General features: G+C 38.8%; 1 protein-coding gene across 1 annotated transcript in view; it reads left to right on the forward strand.

The window, feature by feature from the left end:
- Positions 1-22250, forward strand: part of DENND5B (DENN domain containing 5B) — a 97425-nt gene that overhangs the window by 38762 nt on the left and 36413 nt on the right. Inside the window, exons 6-10 of the mRNA XM_057702125.1 lie at positions 2614-2764; positions 11976-12069; positions 16543-16674; positions 17943-18095; positions 18974-19052. Coding sequence (XP_057558108.1) covers positions 2614-2764; positions 11976-12069; positions 16543-16674; positions 17943-18095; positions 18974-19052 — 609 coding nt within the window. The remainder of the gene's footprint in view (positions 1-2613; positions 2765-11975; positions 12070-16542; positions 16675-17942; positions 18096-18973; positions 19053-22250) is intronic.

The following is a 22250-nucleotide window of genomic DNA, read 5'->3' on the forward strand; positions in this document are numbered from 1 at the left end:
CAAATTTTATTCCTCCCTTCCTGACAGAATTTTTTAAATGAAGCTAAGCACTGATTGCTGTATTTGTGCGCTTCTAGAAAGTCTGTTCAATTAAACTAGATTTTCTGTCAGCCTCTCAGAGTTTAATAATCCTATTGTCATCACAGAAATTATATAAACTTTTGAAAATGTACCTTTATAGCTTATATATGAAGTCCTTTTATTTTTTGATGCTGTTAAAACAGCATTGACAGACATTATGTACCAAAAACATTTTTTCTTTACTGCTTTTATATTAAAAGAGCTATAAGAACAAAAAAAAAGAAGAAAAAATGTACCATTATAGATTTAATTTATATGAAAAAGGCTAAATTAGGAGTAGTCTCCTAGGAACTTAAGTCATCAAAGACTTTCTTTAAAAATTAAAAGGAGGCATTTGGCTGTGACTGTGTCTGTCTCTCATAAATGGTGCAGTTATTTCTTTTATCAGGTAAAATTGTCTCCTCCCCACCTCCCACCCCCAGGAGAAACTATAGAGATTGGGATTTTTTTGTTGACATTGGATTTAATTGTGTATCTTTCTCTTTTTTTTTTTTTTTTTTTTTTTTGTCCTTTGTTGTTTTGCTTTTGTTTCTGTTTTGCCTCTAACTAAAAAGAATTTTGGTTTGCAGGTGAACGCTTTAGGCAGAGGCTATCTGCTGCTGACATTGTGGCACCAGAACCTCATGATTTCTGTGCAGAAAGACTTCAAGTTGCTAGTAACGCAGAGTTTTCTTATTCCTTACTGATCACAGAAGAGTTTTGGCACAAACCCTTGAAAGTCTAACAATAGGCCTATGACCCCTCAAAGCAGGCATTTAATAATTTCTGAATGTTCATTATTCACTGATGGTATAATCACTGAAAAGTAGCATTGCATTATGCTCCCTGTGGCGATCTGATAAACCTTACAGTAATTCATTGTGAATCACCATTTTTGTTTTTTCAAATCTTCCTAACTAAAGGAGAACAACCCAATATCAGATGGTTTTTTTTCTGTCATTTTAAATCCAGCGGAAAAACTAAAGCTGCTTTTCCTTTTTTCCTTTTGTGAGGACAGAAGCACTTTTTGGCAGAGGTGGAATTTTGTAGTATTTCATGGAACATAAAATTGTCAGGGACTTCAGAGAATTCCATGCCATGAATCTAAGCACTATTTGCCTAAGCCATCTGGTAATTGTGTTTCATAAATATTAGGAAGCATTAAGACTATAGATATGGTTGTGGAGAGTTAGGGGCCATCATTAAAAATTAAATATCATTTCACATTAAAATGTGACATCTTTTTGCCCAGCCTAGAACATATGGACTATATTTCAAGAGAAGTTGCAAGTTACACATTAAAAATAAAATGAAATTCAAAAAAGTTTTGGATAAATTCATGAGTTGTAAAGAAGAATTAGGGAAGCTTAAAGTAGATATCTAATGTTTTGAAGTTTAAGGCCATAATGTCTTCTGCACACATCCCTGAATGCTGCAAAGACAAACAGCTGGCCTGGAGGCATCGATCTCACATAAGGTGGTCTTAAGCAGGTTCTTTTGACAAGTGTGGAATGTGTCATGGATAGACCCCTCCCCGTCCAAAAAAGAAGTTTTTTTAGAGTGTATGTGGGGAAGAACTAGCAGGACTCAATCTTCTGGTATTGAATGGGGCAAAATAAACTGATTCTCTCAAATCCAAGATTGGCAGTTCCTACGGTGGTTTCTGTTTATCACACAACCACACGTCCTGGTTGTTCTCTGCAGTAATCTCCAGGCAAGGAATGGCAGGCCTAATCTTGCTTCACAAGTACTATATTTTCTCTTGAAAATTCAGATGATAAAAACATTTAAGATCAGATTTTTTACCAGAGAAATAGTTCCCTGTTTCCTGGGCCTTTGAAACATCTCCCAACTTTTAAGTGGTTTTAAAATAGAAATGTTGAGTAATTCCTGTCTTTTAACTCTGGCCTATTTTATTCTTCACAAGGCAGTTTCTTATCCTCTGGACATTTTCTAAATGCCTGCTTATTTTATTTTTCTCTGCATTATGCCTTTTGATCTAATAAACACTCCTAAATGACTCCTACTAATTGGAATGCGATTGTTGCTGAAAATGAGGTAATAAACTTTACACAGTTCCTTGTTTTTATAAATGGAGAAGCATGAATAGTTAATGGATCTTTACACAAAGAAATAAAGTAACATAAGGCGACACTGCTTGCTTTTTCCTTCCCTTTACTTGTCTTTCAGCTCAAGGAACATATTTTATTTGCCATCGTTTTCTTTAATGTTGTACTTAGAACCATATTTTCATTAAGAATATTGAATTTCCCACTTAAGGGAAACTGTTTCAATACTAAATTATAGAATTGTTTTAACCCCACTGCCCTGCTTTTGACAAATGCAGAGTATAGTATGAAAATTATCTAGTATTTACTTAAAAGTAACCTTTTTATATTTAACATTATACTGATTTCTGAAGAGCTTTTGTAAAAATCTGTTTCAGACTATCAGAAAGATCGAGTTTCTTGTCACTGCATGAGTGGAGGAAGTGTTATGTTTTAAGGCTTAGTCAGTGAAATGCCTCTGATGTGTAACACATTTAACTTACAGCCCAGTCAATCGAGCAGCGGCTAGTGAAGATGGACCACACTGCAATCCACCCACATCTGCTTGACATGAAAATCGGTCAAGGCAAATATGAGCAAGGGTTCTTTCCGAAGTTACAGTCCGACGTCTTGGCAACAGGACCGACGAATAACAAGTAAGCATGTTCTCCCATTGAGAGGCTGGTTGGAGGGGTGAACGAAGTGCACAGTGCTCAGCACCTCTGATGGGGAATGCTTAACTATTAAACACTTTATCACTCATTACTTTTTCGGAGACCAAATTAATCCACTTGCCATATGAATTGACCCTCAGTGAGTGTTTGGCTTTTAATTCCATCATGTGAGAAAATCCGAAGACTAGAAATTTTTTCCTTGTTGAAGTAGTGTGCACTTGAGAATAGTTTCATTTTAAATGACTGTGGTTAAATATAATGCTAATACTATCTAATGGAATTAGAAAAGTTATGCCTTCACTGTCTGTACTAGTTTCCCAGGACTGCTGTAACAAAGTACTACAAACTCAGTAGCTTAAAATGACCGAAATTTATTCTTTCCCAGTTCTGGGAGCTCGACGTCCAAAAGCAAGGTATTGGCAGCGCCGTGCTCCCTCCAAGGCCTGTAGGAAAGGATCCTTCCTTTCCTCTTCCAACTTCTGGGAGCCCCAGGCATTGTTTGGGTTGTAATCACAGAGCTCAGTCTCTGCCTCCACTTCACATGGCTGCCACCCTCTATGTCTGTGTTCACATTTCTTTTTTCTTGTAAGGACACCAGTCATGTTGGGTTAGGGCCCACTGTAATAACCTCATCTTAACTTGGTTACATGTGCGAAGACCCTATTTCCAAAGAAGGTAACATTTACAAGTTTTGGGATTAAGACTTCAGCATATCTTTTAGGGAGACACAATTCAACCCATGATACCATTTTGTACTTCTAAGTATCAAGTGCAGAAATTACAAAACAACCAAAAATAGAGATAAACCCTATCATTCTTTATGGTAGATGATTCCATTCAGGAAATATCTGAATATGGTTAGAACTGAAAACAGTTATTTGGGTTTGGGGGAATTCTTGATTTTAGGTGAATACAAGTATTTATAATAAAGAAGGATTTTTCAAGAAAAGAACTCAAAGGAGAGTGATTAATGGGGACTATGGTAGGTTGGAAATCAGCAGTTCTGGAATTTAGTTCACTTCTGACCACTAACCAGCTTCAGATCCTTGGGTGATTTGGAATCACTTGCCTCTCTTCTCATCCGAAAACACTCTAACATTCTATAACATCTGTGATTTTATTAAAGAGGCTCAGAGAGGGAAAGGGAAACGCCAGGCAGTGGCCAAGAAATGGGAGAGAAGACTGTGGTAGAGGTTGGGTGTACAAAATGGAAGTGCGTTGAGCCACCAGAATTGTCAGAGGGCAAGTAGAGGATCGGTTAGGGGAACAGACAGGTGGAATTCTGCCTTTTCACCTAAGTGGCCCAATCTAAGTAGTAATATGCAAGTTCTTGAAAGAGGCTTGAAAGTATGATGTTTCTCTCTTCCAGATGATCTGCTGAGCCATATGTTGGAGAAGTTGTGGTACTTACCTCTTTATTTCCCACAATGCTTGTCATGATTTTATTGGTCAGGAAAAATGAAAACTTAGTAAATTATCTTTATCGTATGTGATGTTAATGCTTGGGTTAATTTATTAAACACTGTACTAAGCTAAGTGTTGTGCTATTTGAAGTTGCTTGGGTTGCATATATATGTGGTAATATTTATATATCCTTGTGTTTGTATGGTTACTGTCCTATTTTTAATAACCTGAAAGGAATTAAACCCTTACCATCTTCCCAGCTAAAGGTGTTCCTTTAAATATGTTTCTGAAATGTGTCAAAATTACTGATTCATTTAGGCCTGCATGTGAGAAAACTACAGTGATAGCACATACATCAAAGGAAGAAAGCTGGTGTGTGTGAATCAAGGAAGACAGTTGCAGTGCTGTATGTACTGCTGTTGCCTTTGCTTTCAGAGTCGAGTACAGGTGTACCTCAGAGACACTGCGGCTTTGATTCTAGACCACCACGGTGAAGTGACTGTCGCAGCAAAGCAAGAGGGCTTTGGTGTCCTGGTGCACATGGAAGTTATGTTTACCCTGTGCTGCTGTCTATTAAGTGTGCAGTAGCATCGTGTCTAAAAAACAGTATACTCATCTTAAGACCCTTTATTGCTAAAAAGTGCCGACCACCATCTGACAACAAACTTCCAATGTGTGAAAAATACGGTACCTTTGAAGTGCAGTAGGATGAGATGTGCTTGTATGATCATCATAAACATCCACCCCCTTTCCAGTCTCAGTCAGAAAGTTTGGAAATGTTCATCACTGCTTTACTTAATTATCTTCCCTGGTAACCCGTTTTCTCTGCCTTGAGAAAGCAGTACCTTTCCTCCAGTGGCAGCGTCGCCACGCCAGGGGAGTGTTGGTTGTGGAGACGCTGCTGGTAGTAGCTGGTGTCACTCAGCTGCCTGCATGCACCGCTCTGCTGACTGCATGAAGTACATTAGCTCACTGATCTTACAAGTGTGTCCTGACGTGTAAAGCCTGTATTATTTTACCGGTTTAGGATGGGGCTCAGAGTCAACAACTTGCTTCAGGATCACATGGCTAGGCCGTGGTGAAACTAGGATTCAAATCCAGGTCTGCTGGTTCAGGGGCCCAAGCACTTAACCATTGTACTGCATATGGTGCCTGACTCTGTGACTCTAATGCAGAGGTGATGCCTGCCTTCTGTTACTTTTGGAGTTGGATGTTTTTCTTTGGTAGCCCCCAAGACATTTTGAATAGCCTAAAACACTGAAAGTAAGGGAGTTTAGCCACAGCCTGTCATACCAATCTAATGAGGTCTTTCAGGATGACAGAGCACTCAGATGCCTCACCTCTGCCTCACACTGGGCTCTGTTACGAGGGATGGACCCAGAAAAAGACAGGATAATAGTTTGGGAAGCAGGATGCGTTCTCAGGCGCCATCTTGCCTCATGGAGAGCTGCATGAGGCAAAGATTGAGACCAAATAGCCCAGCCCTGAAGTGGTGTCATTGTCGCATGTTGGTAAGAGTACGAGCTTGGGTTAGTGGCAGAGTTAGGATTAGAACCCAGGTCTCCTTATTCCTGGCAACATGTTCTTGGTGTCTCATTCATAAGCACTGTGGAAAAGTCTGGAAAACCTTCAGTACCAACATTCTTTTACATATTTGGAAAAGGAGCGCTATGCAGTAAAGTGAAAGAACTGTGGATTCTTAAAAAGCTTTATTTGACCGAAATTTTTTATGTAAATAGGTTGTTTCAACTTTAATGCAGACAGTGAAGGAGGATGAGTCACTAGAGAGGTGGAAAAGTTATGTGTTCAGAATGAAATCTTCCCCTCCTGTAGAAACGCAAGTGTTTAATACTGAAGTCTTGGGGAGGAAGGTTGTACAGAGAATTTAATATGCTGCTTACGAGATGGAAGTAAATAGCTAATGACTGAAAGTTTCACCTTACTTACCTTAGTTAATTTGCAGGGTTTCACCCTCCAGGAAAGAGCTATCCCTGCTTTTATAAACACTGAACTTAAAATGTGCTAAGAGATGGTGACCATTATGAGGATTCAGACTTCCCAGATGATTGTACTAGATACAATGTTTTGTTTTCCAGAAGTGAATGAGTAGTTATCAGTTTATTCGTTTTTTTCTTATGTTCATAAGTTATCCTAATTTTCTTAATCAGTTTGATATGGGTAGACTGTTAATTTAAATGACTTTTATTTCCTTTTGATAGCATTAGAGTGCTCATTCATTCATTTGGCAAATGTTTATGGAACCCTTACTATACGTGAGACACTGTCCTGTTCATTGGGAGTTTAGCAATGAACAAAACAACAAAAATTCCTGCTCTCAACGAAAGCAAACAAACAAACAAAATGATAAGGTTTGTGAAGAAAAATAAAGCAGGGAAAGGAACTAAGGGTGCTTAGGACGGAAGATTTCAATTTTAAAATCTTACTGCCGTATTTTATTGCTTTTAATCTTATATATAATCTCAGGTTTTCCCATTTCCACACAGAGCCCCAAGCATGACATTTTCAGCTAGATTGTAGCCTGAGAGAGAACAGATCTCAGAACTAATTACAGGGTAAAGGGATTTATAACCATGCCTGTGCAGATGGTTGATCAACTGTTAGAATTTCATATGCTACTTACATATGAAAGCAAAAGCAAATAAGCAGTCTTCAGTATTTCAGCAAATGTGGTCATCTTTGGTAAAATTATGCTTAGTAAATGAGGTTTCATAATGCAAAGAATAAATTGATTACTTAACAAGACCAGGAATGTGTGGACTTCATAGTAATTTTCTTAAGCAGATGCTCATTTCCCTGTTTTGAAAATAAAATTAAACTGGGCATTTTGTTTCACAGAGTGAGATGCTAGTTATATCCTGTAAGTTAATATTTATCCTTATCTTGCGTACTTTTCCACCTCGCCTGCCAGGAGCAACGTTCAGCCATGTGCATTCTGCTCCTTCCTGTATTCATTATGTAAGTTCATTAGCTGGTGTTTATAATCTAATTCATATTTTTGCGATTTATTTATTAACCCTAATTTTTTAAATCCCTGAACAAATTTTACGATCTTACACTGCCTGTTTTTTCTACAGGGCTGTTTCCAGGGCCTCCAGGTCTTTGTGCATTGTGTTACTTATATTTGACTCTTCCCCTTTATTTATTATATGTTTGTCAGCTGCTGTTTATGTTTTGCTTCAGAGTTGTTAAAAAAAAATTCATAACACTTGTAGAAGATGGTGAGACAAACTTTATTCGAGGCGGGGCGGAGGCACTTTTATTCAAGGCGTAGGGACCACAGCAAGGGGGTCTTGCAGTGGAGAGGGAGATTAGAGGCTTCTCTGAATACTGCATGGACACGTGGGAATTTACCACCAAGGAGCAGAGTGGAGGTCAGTGGATAGAAAATTACCAAGAGGAAACATTAGGGGTAAAGGGGGATTCTGACTAGACTGACCTAACCGGATTCTTGCTGAAGGCAGGCCTGGGCAATTAGACATCACCTGGAGGGCTGGTGAGGAATTCAGAACCTGATCAGATATCCAGAGTGATCGTATAATGAGAGGGGAGATGGTTTCTGTTAAAGTGACTTAGCAGGGTTCTTGCTAAAACTGGATTTTACAGAGAAATGCACAGATGGGCTTAGGAGAAGATTCAAGAGTCTGACTAAAGTTTGGTCAAGCAGAGAATCTTTGTCAGTGTCTTGATATGTTTTTTTTCTAGATCTTCCTTTTCAGTCACCCAGTTCTCTTTGTATCCTTTTTACAGTCTTATATTGATCTTTTGCTTTAGGGACATTTCCAAGGATTCTATTTTAAAAATCTGTCACTGGAAAAAAAAAAAATCTGTCACTGGATCTTTGCACATTTTTTCCCACGACATAAACCTATTATTTAAAAAAAAAATACCCAAAAACTATTCTAAGAGAGGCTACCTTCCTTTGCTCCCATTTTTATCATAATTTTTCAGCGTTCCTTTAAATAGCAGACTGAAATGAGATGATTCATCAGTTTGAAACCAAAGGCAAGCATAAATTATTTAAAAACCAACAAAAGAAGCAGCATTCTCATTTTAAGCTTTTTGTAAATTGGATATTTTATCAATAAGAAAATTTTAAGTTGTGAACAGTCAGTAATGCAATATGACTTTTGCTGAATGGCAAAAGTGTAAATTCATTTCTTAACTTGTGTATAGCCCTTTTCTGTCAGGGATATACTCAAGAGTAAATATTTCTAGAATCGTGCAATGAGTACGGTCATGGGGATACGTCACAAGCTGAGAAAATTTTTTAAATAGTTTGATATCTGAAGAAAACAGGGAGAACACTCTTTGACATAAATCGTAGCAATATTTTTTTTTGCAAGTGTCTCCTGAAGCAAAGGAGATAAAAGCAAAAATACACAAATAAGACCTAATTAAACTTAAAAACTTTTGCATAGCAAAGGGAACCATCAACAAAACCAAAAGACAACCTACTGAATGGGAGAAAATATTTGCAAACGATATTACCAATAAGCGATTAATATCCAACATAAATAAACAGCTCATACAACTCAACATCAAAAAAACGGCCAACCCAATTTAGCAAATGGGCAGAAGACCTGAATAGACATTTTTCCAAAGAAGACATACACAGATGGCCAACAGGCAGAGGAAAAGGTGCTCAACATCATTAATCATCAGAAAAGGGCAAATTAAAACCACAGTGAAATATCACCTCACACCTGTCAAAATGGCTGTTATCAAGAGGACCACAAATAACAAATGTTGGCAAGGATATGGAGAAAAGGGAACCCTCATACGCTACTGGTGGGAGTGTAAATCAGTGAGGTCACTCTGGAAAACAGCATGGAGGTTTCGTAAAAAACTAAAAATACAACTACTTATAGTTCTGTTGCTGTGTTTTATAGCAGTTCCATTTCTGCATATTTATCTAAAAAAAAACAGAAAACACTAACTTGAAAAGATACATGCACCCCAATGTTCACAGCAACATTATTTATAATTGCCAAGATATGGAAACAACCTTAGTGTCCATCAACAGATGAATGGATAAAGAAGATGTGTGTGTGTGTGTGTGTGTGTGTGTGTGTGTGTTTACACATACATCCACACAATGGAATATTAGCCATAGAAAAGAATGGAATTTTGCCATTTGCAACAACATGGATGGACTTGGAGGGTGTTATGCTAAGTGAAATGTTAGAGAAAGACAAACTGTATGCTATCAGTTACATGTGGAGTCTAAAAAATAAAATAAATTAGTGAACATAACAGAAACAGATTCTCAGATATAGAGAACAAACTAGTGGTTACCAGTGGGGAGAGGGGACGGGGGGAGGGGCAAGATAGGAGTAGGGGATTGAGAGGTACAAACTACTGTGTATGACATAAATATGCTACAAGGGGATGTATAGTACAGCACAGGAAATGTAGCCAATATTTTATAAGTATAAATGGAATATAATGTTTAAAAATTGTGAATCACTGTGTTGTATACCTGAAACTTACATATATCAACTGTACCTCAATAAAAAGTTAATTGTACATAAAAATAAAACCACCTGTAATGCCGTCACCATGAGATGTTAACACTGAAGTTACACCCTCCCATTGCATGCGTCCCAGTGTGTGTGCATATCCACGCTTATTTTGTTTCGTCTTGTTTTTTACAAAATTAGAAAATTGCTTACACAGTGTTGTATCCTGCTTTTTCATTCATTATTGTATCGTGAACACTCTCCCATATTATTGACATTACTTAGTGACTTAATTTTTTAAAATGACTCTATGATCTTTCATTATATAGCACCTCCTACTGTTGAGCCTTTAGGTTGCTTTGAGCACATTTACTTGATTCTAAGTAACTGTTGGTTGTTAGATCTGCTATTAATTCAAAAGCTTTTTGGAAAAATTATACTTTAAACATGTATATGACATAGAAGATTCATCCTAGTTTCGAGAACATTTAAAAGCCAAAATGTGAGTCTTAGAATAAAGGAAACACAGAATTGGTTATTGCATATATACTGTGATGAACATTATAAACCTGAATATTAGACTGTGTCTCTGATTACATTTATTTAGGGTATTTTTATAGAAGGGGCAGGTGATGTAGTTGACTCTGCAAATAAAATGGCTAACAGACATGATACCAGCCCTTCAAATGTTTATAGTAGAGAGGATCATATAGAAAATAGAGATAAGTAATTATAACACACTGTGATAAATACTGCAGTTGGAGAGTATAAGAGGGGTAGCTAATTTAGATTTGGAGGAATCACAGAACACTTTCTATGTAGCATCTAAAGCTGTCTGAGAGATGAATACAAGTTGGGAGAAAAACTTCATCTTCAAAGGTGAGAGAGCTTATCCCATTGGAAACACTGAGGTAGCTGAAGACAACTGGAGTTTAAAGGTAGAAGGAGTGATCAGAAGAGAGTTTAAGTAAGCTGAGAATCGAATAATAGCTGTTGGATTGGCAGCTAGGGCCATAAATGGCTTCATCAAGAGCATTCTCAGGGGACGAAGCTGATTTGAGATGAAGGAAAGATCCAGAGGTAAATAAGAGGAGGCCTTAACACCTAAACTTTTCGTAAGAATGTTTACGTGAGAAGAGTGAAGCAACAGATTTAAATGTAACTACAGAATATCAAGAGAGACCAGCATACTGGTAAGCTGGAGGGCAGTACTCAGTTGAGAAAGGAAAACTGGATGTGTGGCACAGGAAGTTTCTAGCAGAGCCGATTGGAGAAGGCAGGAGAGACCTGGGCAGGGATCCTGCTGGAAGAAACAGTTTTGAGCTGTGGCCAGTGTGTGTTGTACTTTAGAATTAGAAGAAAGATGAGGGGTTTGTGTGTACATCGCTGAAGCAGAGGGCAGGAAGAGGGAGGCAGGGCTGTGTCGTCAGCTGAGTGGAGGCACTTGAGGTTAAAGTGAAAGGTTTGGAAATAGTCTTGGAGGGGAATGGGGGAAGTTGATAAAGGGCAGGTAAAGCGATTCATGGTACTCATGAGGGAAATCAAGAAGTAATCTGTGGGTATGATAAAAGGAAGTGAGAGGGTAGTCTCTATCCAGGTTTGGGGCTCTGATGGGCAAGTAAGGTGGAAAGGAGGGGATCATTACAGATACTGTGCATTTTTCAACCTCAGTTTCAAAAAAGCATTGATTGTGGTAATGGTTACACAACTCTATGAAGATACTAAAAGCCACTGAATTGGATACTTTATTTTTTTAATTAATTAATTAATTTATTGGCTGCATTGGGTCTTTGTTGCTGTGCGCGGGCTTTCTCTAGTTGCAGTGAGTGCGGCTACTCTTCGTTGCGGTGTGTAGACTCCTCATTGTGGTGCCTTCTCTTGTTGTGGAGCACAGGCTCTAGGCACATGGGCTTCAGTAGTTGTGGCACATGGGCTCAATAGTTGTGGCTCACGGGCTCTAGACTGCAGGCTTAGTCAGTATTTGTGGCTCAGGGCCTTAGTTTCTCCATGGCATGTGGGATCTTCCTGGAGCAGGATTCGAACCTGTGTCCCCCGCATTGGCAGGTAGATTCTTAACCGCAGTGCCACCTAGGAAGTCCCTGAATTGGATACTTTAAATGGGTGAATTGTATGGTATCTAAATTACATCTCAATAAAGCTGATATATATTTTTTAAAAAGAATTGATTGAAAAATAAATATTTGTTGGTCTTTGGTTTTCAACAGTACATTCTTTCTATTTTAAAGACAAGTGATCAAATTTTTTTTCATTTCGTTGTTTGTTTTAACGTACATTTTCTGTTCTTTCAGCCGCTGGGTGAGTCGGAGTGCCACCACACAGCGCAGGAAAGACCGCCTCCGCCAGCATTCCGAGCACGTTGGGCTGGACAGCGACTTGAGGGAGGTATGTGGGCTGCCTTCCCGGGATGCCTTGATGCAGGAGCTGTTGAACTAGGCTCACTTAGCCCAGCAAGTGTCATTGTGTAGGTTCTTTTGCGTTCTTCTGAAAGAGTCTTTCAATTATGTTTTAAAATAGTAATCCTTTTATATTGACATAGCCGAAAACACCTTTTTTTCCGTTTTTGTAATTTTAATACTTCTAAAATAAGGCTGTAAAACAAGTCTCTCTGTGTACTACATCAGGTAAAAACTAAGCTTAGGATACATTTTTGGTCATTATGTCTCCCGTAGGGAAAACAAAGGTATAAGAAGCATAGATTTTCTAAGTTTCAAGCATGATTTAAACTTAGTAAGTAATGATATATTTGCCTATGCTTTGTCCTTGGCTTGCTGACACCATTTTTAGGAGTGTTTTAAAATTATTTTAAATTGAGATCCTTATGCTTTATTTGTACTGCTTGAAAATAAAACGGTAATTACACATTTGAATAATAAGTAATTTTTTATTTTTTCTTATGATCAAAAGAAAATGCAGTCAGAAGACTATTAACTGTTAACTATTTTTTAAACTCAAATGGATAGAAATAAGGCAGAAAACATCATTCCAAATATATATATTGCTTTTTGTTGATGTGTTCATATATATATGATTTTAAACATTTTCTTAAGAACTAAAGTATAGCCTGTCTGCTGCTTTCCTTTGTGCTACAGTATTTTTCTCTCCCTCCCCTTCTGCTGTGACTTTATCATGTGCATGCTTGTTTTGCTTGTCTCTTTCTCCCTATCCTTTTCTTTTTTGCGTTTCTGTCATTGGCACTTCTCCATCCTCTTAGCCTTCCGGGGAACTTGTGGTCTGTCAGAACTCCATGGCATTCTGGGAGTGGGATCAGGGTCCACCTCCTCCTGCACGACTTCCTAAAAAATCCTTCTCTGAGTGCTGCCTGGTATGTCCTTTGCCTGAAGGTGCTTTGCAGATGTTCCCGAGTCTTGTTTTTGGTGTGCCTTGAACCATCCACGTGTGTGAGTGCACATAGCTCTAGAATGCCTCACATCACCCTGTGACGTGAACTCTTAGCTCTCCACTTCCTGTTGTGATTGGTACCTTTTTGTGGTGGTGTGCACGAACAAGAGTAATTCTATACCATTGGCAGGTAAAACTGATTATTTAAATCTCCTATCAGTGGTATTTTTGAGGGGAGAGTAAGGGAACTAGATTTAAGACATTGTTTTTCTTCCAAAGGAGAACTACATTAAATATTCAAGTTTTCTTTTAAGTATTTTGCTAAAGTGCAGAAGTGATTCATTTTCAAACACCTTTTCTTTTGCTGAGTTTTATCTCCAGTGTCTTAATTTACCCTTCCTTATTCCTGGTCTGTATTTTAAGTGGTCTGAAAATCAGATCATCAGTATAGAATCTTAGTGCTAAGAGGAACATTTGAGGTAACTTTGTCCAACTTGACATGATTTAACTGAAGTCCAAGAGGCATGCCTAAAGTCAAGTGGACACACAAAGGCAGGGCTAGGCCCACAGGCCAGGCCTCCTTACTCCAAGGCAGTGCCCTTCCCAGTAACTGCACACTGGATTCCACTGAACAGCTGCTCACTTGAGGGCCAGAGTTACTTAGGACTCCTGATTGTATTTTTTCCCTTTATAACATATTAACATAAATTTACTTAACTTTACAGTGGTCTGCTCTTCACAAGCTCCATGCTAGTTAGAGGGACAGGGTGTTTATTAGAAAATTCAGGGAAAGCCTGTACTAAAAAGCAGGTAGTTCAGATTTTATTGAGTAATAGATGTATTTTCATAGGTAGTGCCTAATGACTTGGTTTTAGGCTTAGACAAAAATGAAGAAGAGCATAGTAGAAATCTCAGAAGAAACCTGGGGTGACTTCCCTCTGTAGGGAAATGCACTTTATTATAAAACCACTCCTGAAAACCGCTCTTTCTTCTCAGTTTTTTATCTTAAAGTATACCTTTTCCTCCAGCTACGCCAAAGAAAAACCACATTTTTATGGTCACCTGTTTACTGTAAAGGCTCTGCCCTGTCCTTGCAGCATGCAGCGGCAGCCTTGCTCCTTGCTGTGAGGAAGGCTCTCAGGCCACCCTTGTTTCCATTCTGTGCATGTCTGTGGAATGTTGCTTATTTTGTGGCTTCAGCAAAGATGCTCAGAAGGAGAGTTTGCACGTGGCCCTGTGGAATTCCCTGTTGGCTATATCTGCCCCGTTTGTGCTGGGTGATGGGTGAATGTGACCACTCAGAGGACAGCCCCATTCTAGCATGCTGTCATTTATAAAAAAGAACATAAACTTTATTATTATTTTTTTAATTTATTTATTTATTATTTTTTGGGGGTACACCAAGTTCAATCATCTGTTTTTATACACATATCCCCGTATTCCCTCCCTCCCTCGACTCCCCCCCACCCTCCCTTGAGTCCCCCCCCCCCCCATCCCAGTCCTCTAAGGCATCTTACATCCTTGAGTTGAACTCCCTTTGTTATACAACAAAGAACATAAACTTTAAACAGTACTTAATTTTTAATCCAATTATTGACTTTTAAAATCTAATTACTCATGTATTTCAGAGGAAAGAAAAATGCCTGAGGCTTCTTCCTAGCCTCTTGCCTGACAGTGTACCTCACTTCTTTCCTTGTAGCCAGTATACTTCTTCCTAAGCCAAACTTGACACTTAACTCTTCTTGAGAATTGTGTCTTATAGTGGTTCTCTCTGCATTTGCACAAGTCCTAAAGATGGAGGAATTGAGGCTGGAGGAGAAACATAACCCTTTTAACATTTAACAGTCAACATTTGTTTTTACCAAACATTTATCTGTAATTTGTAATATTCCAAATAACATTAGTACAACCTGAAATGATAGGAAATGGCAGTATTATAATCTCATATATGATCCCTCTCATATGCCTCACGTTTGTTTTTCTGAAACTTTTCATTTCCTGCTTTTATTTATTTGAAAACTAACCTTCAGGATGTTTCACTAGACCTTGTTACACTTAATTTCCCTAGTGGTGATAGTGGACTCTCATTGTCAATTTTCCCTCTTTCTTTGACCCTCTAAGAAAGATTTGAAGCAGAAAGAAGTATACACAACTGTTATATCAACTAAATGCTTGCAGAGTTCATTTAATTTTTAAGTCTATCCTTAAAATAATTACTCTGGAAAAGAGATTATTTTGTTAATGCTGCCTTTCTTCAGGAGGGTTGGGAAGTAGAAGGTAAATGGATTTGTTGAAGTCCTAATTGGTGGGATTTTTAACAGACTATACTAGATTTAGCAGGTTATTTTTCTTCCGAAGGAGAAATGTATTAAATGTGCAAACTCTTTTATTTAGAGAATGCAAAGGATTTTACACATCTTTTTCTTATAATATCAAATTCTCCCCTTAAGATAGAAGAGATGGATTTCACATATGTGTCTGTGGGAGGATTTGCTGGCTTGCGATCTCTCTCTCTCTCCAATAAACTGCTGGTTTTACTATATAATTTAGAGCAATTATTCTCTAAATATGGACCTAAGTCACTTAGACTTTTTGGAGATTCTGCCCTGTGGTCCTGTTACAAACATAAGGTATCTGGGTGAGCTTTTGCAGGTACCATAGAAAGAAGAGAGACAACAGCTGTCCTGCGCCTAATTACGTGTAGTGCTTTTTTTCCCTGGATGTTCACTAACCAAAGCTTAAGAGCAGTGGTCTGAGTTTCTGTGGTCCTCTCTGAGCTGTCAGTGTCTCCTAAAATACTACGATATTTTCACTTTCAACTGTGGAACAAGGCAAAGGAGGGATGTTGCAAAATGTCTTAGAAACAACAGGCCTCCTCCTGCATTTGGAGCACATGATACTTTTCAGAGTAATCTCATAGCCTTTCTTGTGAGGCAGGTAGACTTATTTTATGCCCATTTTTGGAATAAGCAGATATGCCTGAGGTCATAAAATTTGGTGGAGCCATTTTCCAGAGCTCCTGATTTTACCATTGTGGCTTGATTAGAGCAAAGGGTTGGGTTGGACAGCTCTGCTCAAGAGTCTAGAAGCACATTATGGCTCTTGATCTGTGGGGAGACGGTTGGAGGAAACCAGTGATCTGAGAATCACTGGGTTTCTGGAGAACCTTGGCTTTGTTATTCAGACACCCAAATTTTTCCATCCCAGTAGTGATCCTGACTAATCACATGCCTGGGTATTCCCAATAAAAAGACTGGACTAGGTGAAACTCCATCTCATTTTGAATGAGCTTTTACTTGGTATGGCTTCTGTCACTCTGGTTTTCACAGAGCTAACAGTAGAGGGGGTATGAATACCCTCTGCCTTTCAGTGTGCTAAACCTTGAACTGCTGTCGCACGTATACACTTGTGGCCTTTTTTTTTTTGCATCTTGTTGTTCCTGCACTTGTTTGTAAGGTTAAGTAGGCCAGAAGAATATCTGATGTTTATGCATTAAAAATACTCTTTAATTTTTAGAAATACATGCAAGAGGCACGAAGTTTAGGAAAAAACCTGAGACAACCCAAATTGTCAGACCTCTCTCCTGCAGTGATTGCACAAACCAACTGTAAATTTGTAGAAGGCTTATTAAAAGAATGTAGAATGAAGGTACGTATTACTCCTCGGTGTGGGACAGTGTACGTGCACGTTCACTCCTGTGTGAAGCTAAGATGTGCTGAGCCAATGCCCACTTGAGCCCGTCGCTTCCCTAGAAGGACACTTTTACTGGGACATAAACCTCGTGTGCTCTTCCCTGAGGTCATGAACCTCCATGGGTTCTGTTGCCCACAGAATCAGTAACATGGGAGCCCTGCACGGTTTTTCTCACCTTGCAGCCATTGCTGTCTTCCTCTCCAACATGGGCAGATATTAAGGCAGTCAGAATTTGTGCCGGGGACGTTGTCCTCTTATGTGAAAGGCAACACATTTTTTTATGTGTTTTTATATGTCTCGGTGTGCACCTGTGTAGAACCTTATCTTTGCCCACATGTGTGTGTGTATACCCATAAGGAAGAAGACCTTAGCTGTGTTGTAGGTTTGTATATAACACATGAGTCTCCTCTCACGTATCTGTGTTTATCAGAGGTAGCAATGCAAATTGACAACACTCAGAACATCATTTTAGCCAATAACTTTATTCATTTACTTGACAGTCATTTCTCGAGTACCTTCTCTGTATTCAGTAAATGCACTATTTCAGCATCAGCTTGCAGCGCTGAATCACAGAGACAAGGTCCTTGCCTAAAGAAACTAGATTCTCTCTCGCTTTGCATTTTATGAGGGCAGCTAAGTCTGCTGTCACTTAACTTACTTGAAACTGATTTCCATTTCCTTTCCATTTTCTGGTACATACTCATAGCAGAGAAGAGATGAAAGGGAAAAAGAGGAAGAAAAAAAGAGGTCTGCTTCACTCACAAATTAGAGTTCTGAAAAAATTTAGAGCTGCCTGTTTGTATTGCAGTTTTTGCCTAAGTGCAATTAAAACTAAGTGTGAATATCTTTAGTATGCTAGGATGAAGCATGAGTTGCAGCAGGACGGGGTTTCAGATTCTATAGTATATTTTCTAGGTCTGGTGTAATCCCCCCCTGTTATTCAAGTTAGTAATCTGAAAATTGTTGTACAAGCATTTACAGGAGGATACTTTAAAATAGTGTCAGAGTCTCTCTTTAGTGACTCTGTTTCTCTGACAAAATAGTAAAAGCATACATAGTATTATTTGTTAGTTAATTTCAGAGATGCAGACACTTTTCTCAAGGTGATTTAGGATCTGCAGTGAGAAGTATAATGAAGGGGACCCAGGTCTCCTGAGCCAGGACTTGATGGCTTTGGGCCTCAGTGCTGTGGTAACACTTGTGACCACATGTGATGTTTTCAGACAAAACGCATGTTGGTAGAGAAGATGGGACACGAAGCAGTGGAGCTGGGCCATGGGGAAGCAAACATAACTGGCCTGGAGGAGAACACCCTGATCGCCAGTCTCTGTGACCTGCTGGAGAGGATTTGGAGTCATGGCCTGCAAGTCAAGCAGGTAAGTGTCTCGAGAGGCCCTGGTGACGGGGCCAGTTAGGAGCCCTGTTAAGAAAAGTAACAAAAAGAAGAAAGTATCATAAAAATTAAAGGATATGTCCCTTTGTCACAGGATGACTAGAAATACACCACAGAGATTTTAATTCCAGAAAAAGAAAATATAACCCATGATTAGCAGGCTGTTTGGGGCTCTTTTCTGGTAAACAGGAAAAGATAAAACAACACATTCACTACGGAGGCTGTAACCCCTGTAGATTCCATTAAGTATCTGCTTTCGTCACTGTCCAAGAAAAAAAAATCTATTAGCCAGAATTAACAGCGCTTTGCCATTTTAAGTTACCTGGTTATTTGGGGTGGAAAAGTTACATGATTTCTTTGCTTTTGTCCCTCTTGTCTCCCTTTCTGTTTTTTGTTGTTGTTGTTGTTGTTGTTGTGTGTATCTTTCTTTCCTCCTCCCCTTTTCTCTTCCTCCTCTTGCCCCAGTTTTCTTGCCTCATTGCTACTGCATACATCCAAACATATTTTGCATACACAGATGCATTCTGTGCTGCTAGAACCTTTAATTCCATGCTTGCTCGTGTGGCCAGTGTAGATAGCCCTCGTTACATACAACTAAGTAACAATTGAGCTGAGGTTGGGAACTTCCATGCTTGTATTTTTGCCCTTTGCTTAGCTGCCCTTGCCCAGGCTGTTGCCAGTCTTGTCAGCTAGGCAAAGGATGGAGTGAGATGCTCAGAATGTCACACAGTTAGGAATGGATGAGCTTCGGTCTCCCAGCTTCAAAACAGGCATTTCAATGTGAATGGTTTTGATGAGAAGTTATTTTTTGATGAATTATTTCTTGTAAACTGAAAAATTTTATGTGCCTTGTACTTTCAGGGAAAGTCAGCTTTGTGGTCACATTTAATTCAGTTTCAGGACAGAGAAGAGAAACAGGAGCACCTTGCAGAATCGCCAGGTGAGAATTCATTGGCTTGCTTGTCTCTACAGCACTGGCAGCAGTAGACCGTATAAAAAATCAGTACCTGTGGCTTTGTCTCTACCCCTCTCTCTCAAGCTGACGCTCACCCTGTCTTGTCAATAGTGGGGTAAAGCAGAAGGAGCGATGTTACTTACAAGCTGTGAGACCTGGAAAAAGTCCCTTTGCCTTTCTGATCTTCAGCTTCCTCATCCACAAGATAGGGAAAATAATATTAGCCATGCCAAGGCTGTAGTGTTGATCACATCAGAAAACATTTGAAAACCTTGAATGAGGAGTAAAGGATGTGTGGTGTTCCTTACTCTCAGCAGCATCAGGGTGTGGTGTATACTGATTTTTTTCTTAAAATAAAAGCTTTATCACATCATTAATAATCTTTCAGAGGAGAAAACATGTATATATGTTTCAGAAATATTCAGTAATCAGATTTCTTCAGTTTATGACAAGACATCTCATGTTACAGTGTCATGATTCATTAGCTAATTAGAGTTATGTAGGATTCCTGGATGCTCTACCTGCTGTATGTGGTTCATAGCAAGGAGCTTGCTTTTCTCTATGTAAAATAATCATCTGTTTCACAAAAAGTAGAAGTAACAGTGGAAAGCTAGTAGAGATAAAATGTTTTATACTGAATCAGCTATTTGGGAACAATTTCTTAAATTATAGATTACTTTAGACATTGAAAAATGTAAAAAAAAAAAAAAAAAGTTTTATTTTTTTTAAAAACTCATAAGCCAGTCACCAGCTTAAGAATTAAAGCATTGAAAGTGTGATTGAAGCACCCTATTTCCATTCCCTTCACTGCCCCTAGAGGGCAGTACCACCCTAAATGTGGTATTTATTATTGGTTTTTCAATGTATCCAATGAGACAGCTAGGAATATGAATTTGATACTTCATTGCCCTAGAGCCCCTCTAAACAGAATGTCAGTGTTCTGATGTCCCAGGATGTAACTATATTTATAAAGATTGAGATCAAGTTTAAAAGCATTCTCTAGTGTCCGTCTATCTCCTTTATCTCTGTTTGTGTTGAGAAAGTAAAAATGCACTGGCGTATTCCCTGAAACTATCTCTAACATTTACCCAAGTTGTAGAAAATGCAGCTGTTCAGACAGTAAGACCATAACCCAGGTAGCTTACCCTAATTAGAATCAATAAACTCCTAGGAAGAAGTAACATTTGTAGGATGAAATGTTGCAAAGCCAAGCTCAGTTCAGCAGGGTGGTGGAAGCATTTGACTCTTGTGCTGAACAGTCATGTGAGAATGTCCAGCTGTTAGAGTGAGCAGCTACAGCAACATCCGCAAATTCATGGCTTTGAATGGTCAGATCTTGGGTGGCTGAGCTAGAGACCAGAGACTTAGCCATTTGCAGGGCCCTTTAGTCAGTCGATAGTGACACCAGTAAAGCTCTGAAGTCAATGCTCAGAAATGTGGGATGTGTCAAAGCCTCATGCAGTCCCTGTGCTGCACTGCCAGGTATCAATGAAGGGCTGATGATCTAAGAATGAACATAAGCTAAATATTGTACTGACCCTAAGTAGGATTCATGTAAGCAGTGTAGCTTTTGAATTCAAATTTATTGTCTGTTTGGAGGGGTGGATTTGATAAATATTGCTCTAACACTTCTGATGATTCAGCCCATGAAGTCAGGACTTAAATATATGACAGTGTGAAATGTATAAAAAAATCAGTTTAAAAATAATGTCATTCATTATTGAGAAACAGTGTGTTCTCATTATACAGAAATTAGCAATTCACTGACTTTAATGATTTTAAATCTGGGTGTTTGTTTTTTTTTCTCCCAAAATACTTTTTGTTTGCCAACTACTTAGCTTCCTAACTAATGGCAGTAAACAGTCTGCATCTGCATATTAAGGAAAGATCCTCCAAGTCCTTAGAGATTCGCAGTAGGTTAAACACAGCTCTTAACAGCATTGAGCTGGGATGAGACTAGGCGATAATCATTACTATTCCTTCAGAAGCTGCACTAAACAGGAATCAGATGTTTTAATGGTTGCAGAAGAATGGAAAAGATCTGTCTTAGTAAGAGGACCATAGCAGGGTAGACTGTCCTAAAAATTTTTTAATAGATTTTATTTTTAGAGCAGTTTTAGGTTCATGGCTGTATAGAGCCGACGGCTCAGAGATTTCCCCTGTACTCTCTGCCCCTGCACATGCATAGCCTCCCTCATCTCCTCCTCCTCCACCAGAGTGGTACATTGTTTACACTTGATGAACCTGCATTGACACATCATCACCCTAAGCCCACAGTTTATTTACATTAGCATTCACTCTTGGTGTGTTGTGCAGACTATGGCTTTAGACAGATACATGTTAATGACATAGATGTGTCATTGCAGTATTATATAAAGTAGCTTCACTGTCCTAGTAATGGTGTTCCACCTATTCATCCCTCCCTCTCCTTTAACCCCTGGCAACCACTGATCTTTTTAACTGTCTCCATAGTCTTGCTTTATCCAGAATATTATATAGTTGAAGTCATATAGTATGAGGCCTTTTCAGATTGGCTTCTTTCACTTAGTAATATGCATTGAAGTTTCCTCCATGTCTTTTAAAACTGTCTTAATTTTGACCTAGTCAAATTTTGACCAAGTCACTGTACCTAGTATTTAGAAGTCCTATTTTAGAGAAAGCATCTCAGAATCCATTTGATTCTAGAAAGAGGACTATTCTTGACATATCATTGCAAAGTTTCTACCTTTAAGAATGTTGATCAGCTTAAGGGACTTCCCTGGTGGTCCAGTGGATAAGACTCTACACTCCCAATGCTGCTGGCCTGGGTTTGATCCCTGGTCAGGGAACTAGATCCCACATGCATGCTACAGCTAAGAGTTTGCATGCTGCAACTAAGAAACCCGCATGCCACAACTAAAAACCCACATGCCACAACTGATCATGGCACAACAAAGATCCCGCATGCTGCAACTAAGACTTGGCGCAACTGAAATAAATAAATATTTAAAAAAAAAAAAAAGGAATCTTAACCAGCTTAGACATAGGAGGTGGGGTCGGATGCAGAAGGGAGTGGAAATACTCTTTTACATGGTTATTCTGGATCTAGCCAAGAATTTGGAGTCACTGTTTTTTTTTTAATTTTATACTTTTTGGCTGTTTTGGGTCTTCGTTGCCATGTGCGGGCTTTCTCTAGTTGTGGAA

This window comes from Hippopotamus amphibius, chromosome 12 (genome assembly GCF_030028045.1).
Source record: "Hippopotamus amphibius kiboko isolate mHipAmp2 chromosome 12, mHipAmp2.hap2, whole genome shotgun sequence".
In the NCBI taxonomy this organism is placed as follows: Eukaryota; Metazoa; Chordata; class Mammalia; order Artiodactyla; family Hippopotamidae; genus Hippopotamus; species Hippopotamus amphibius.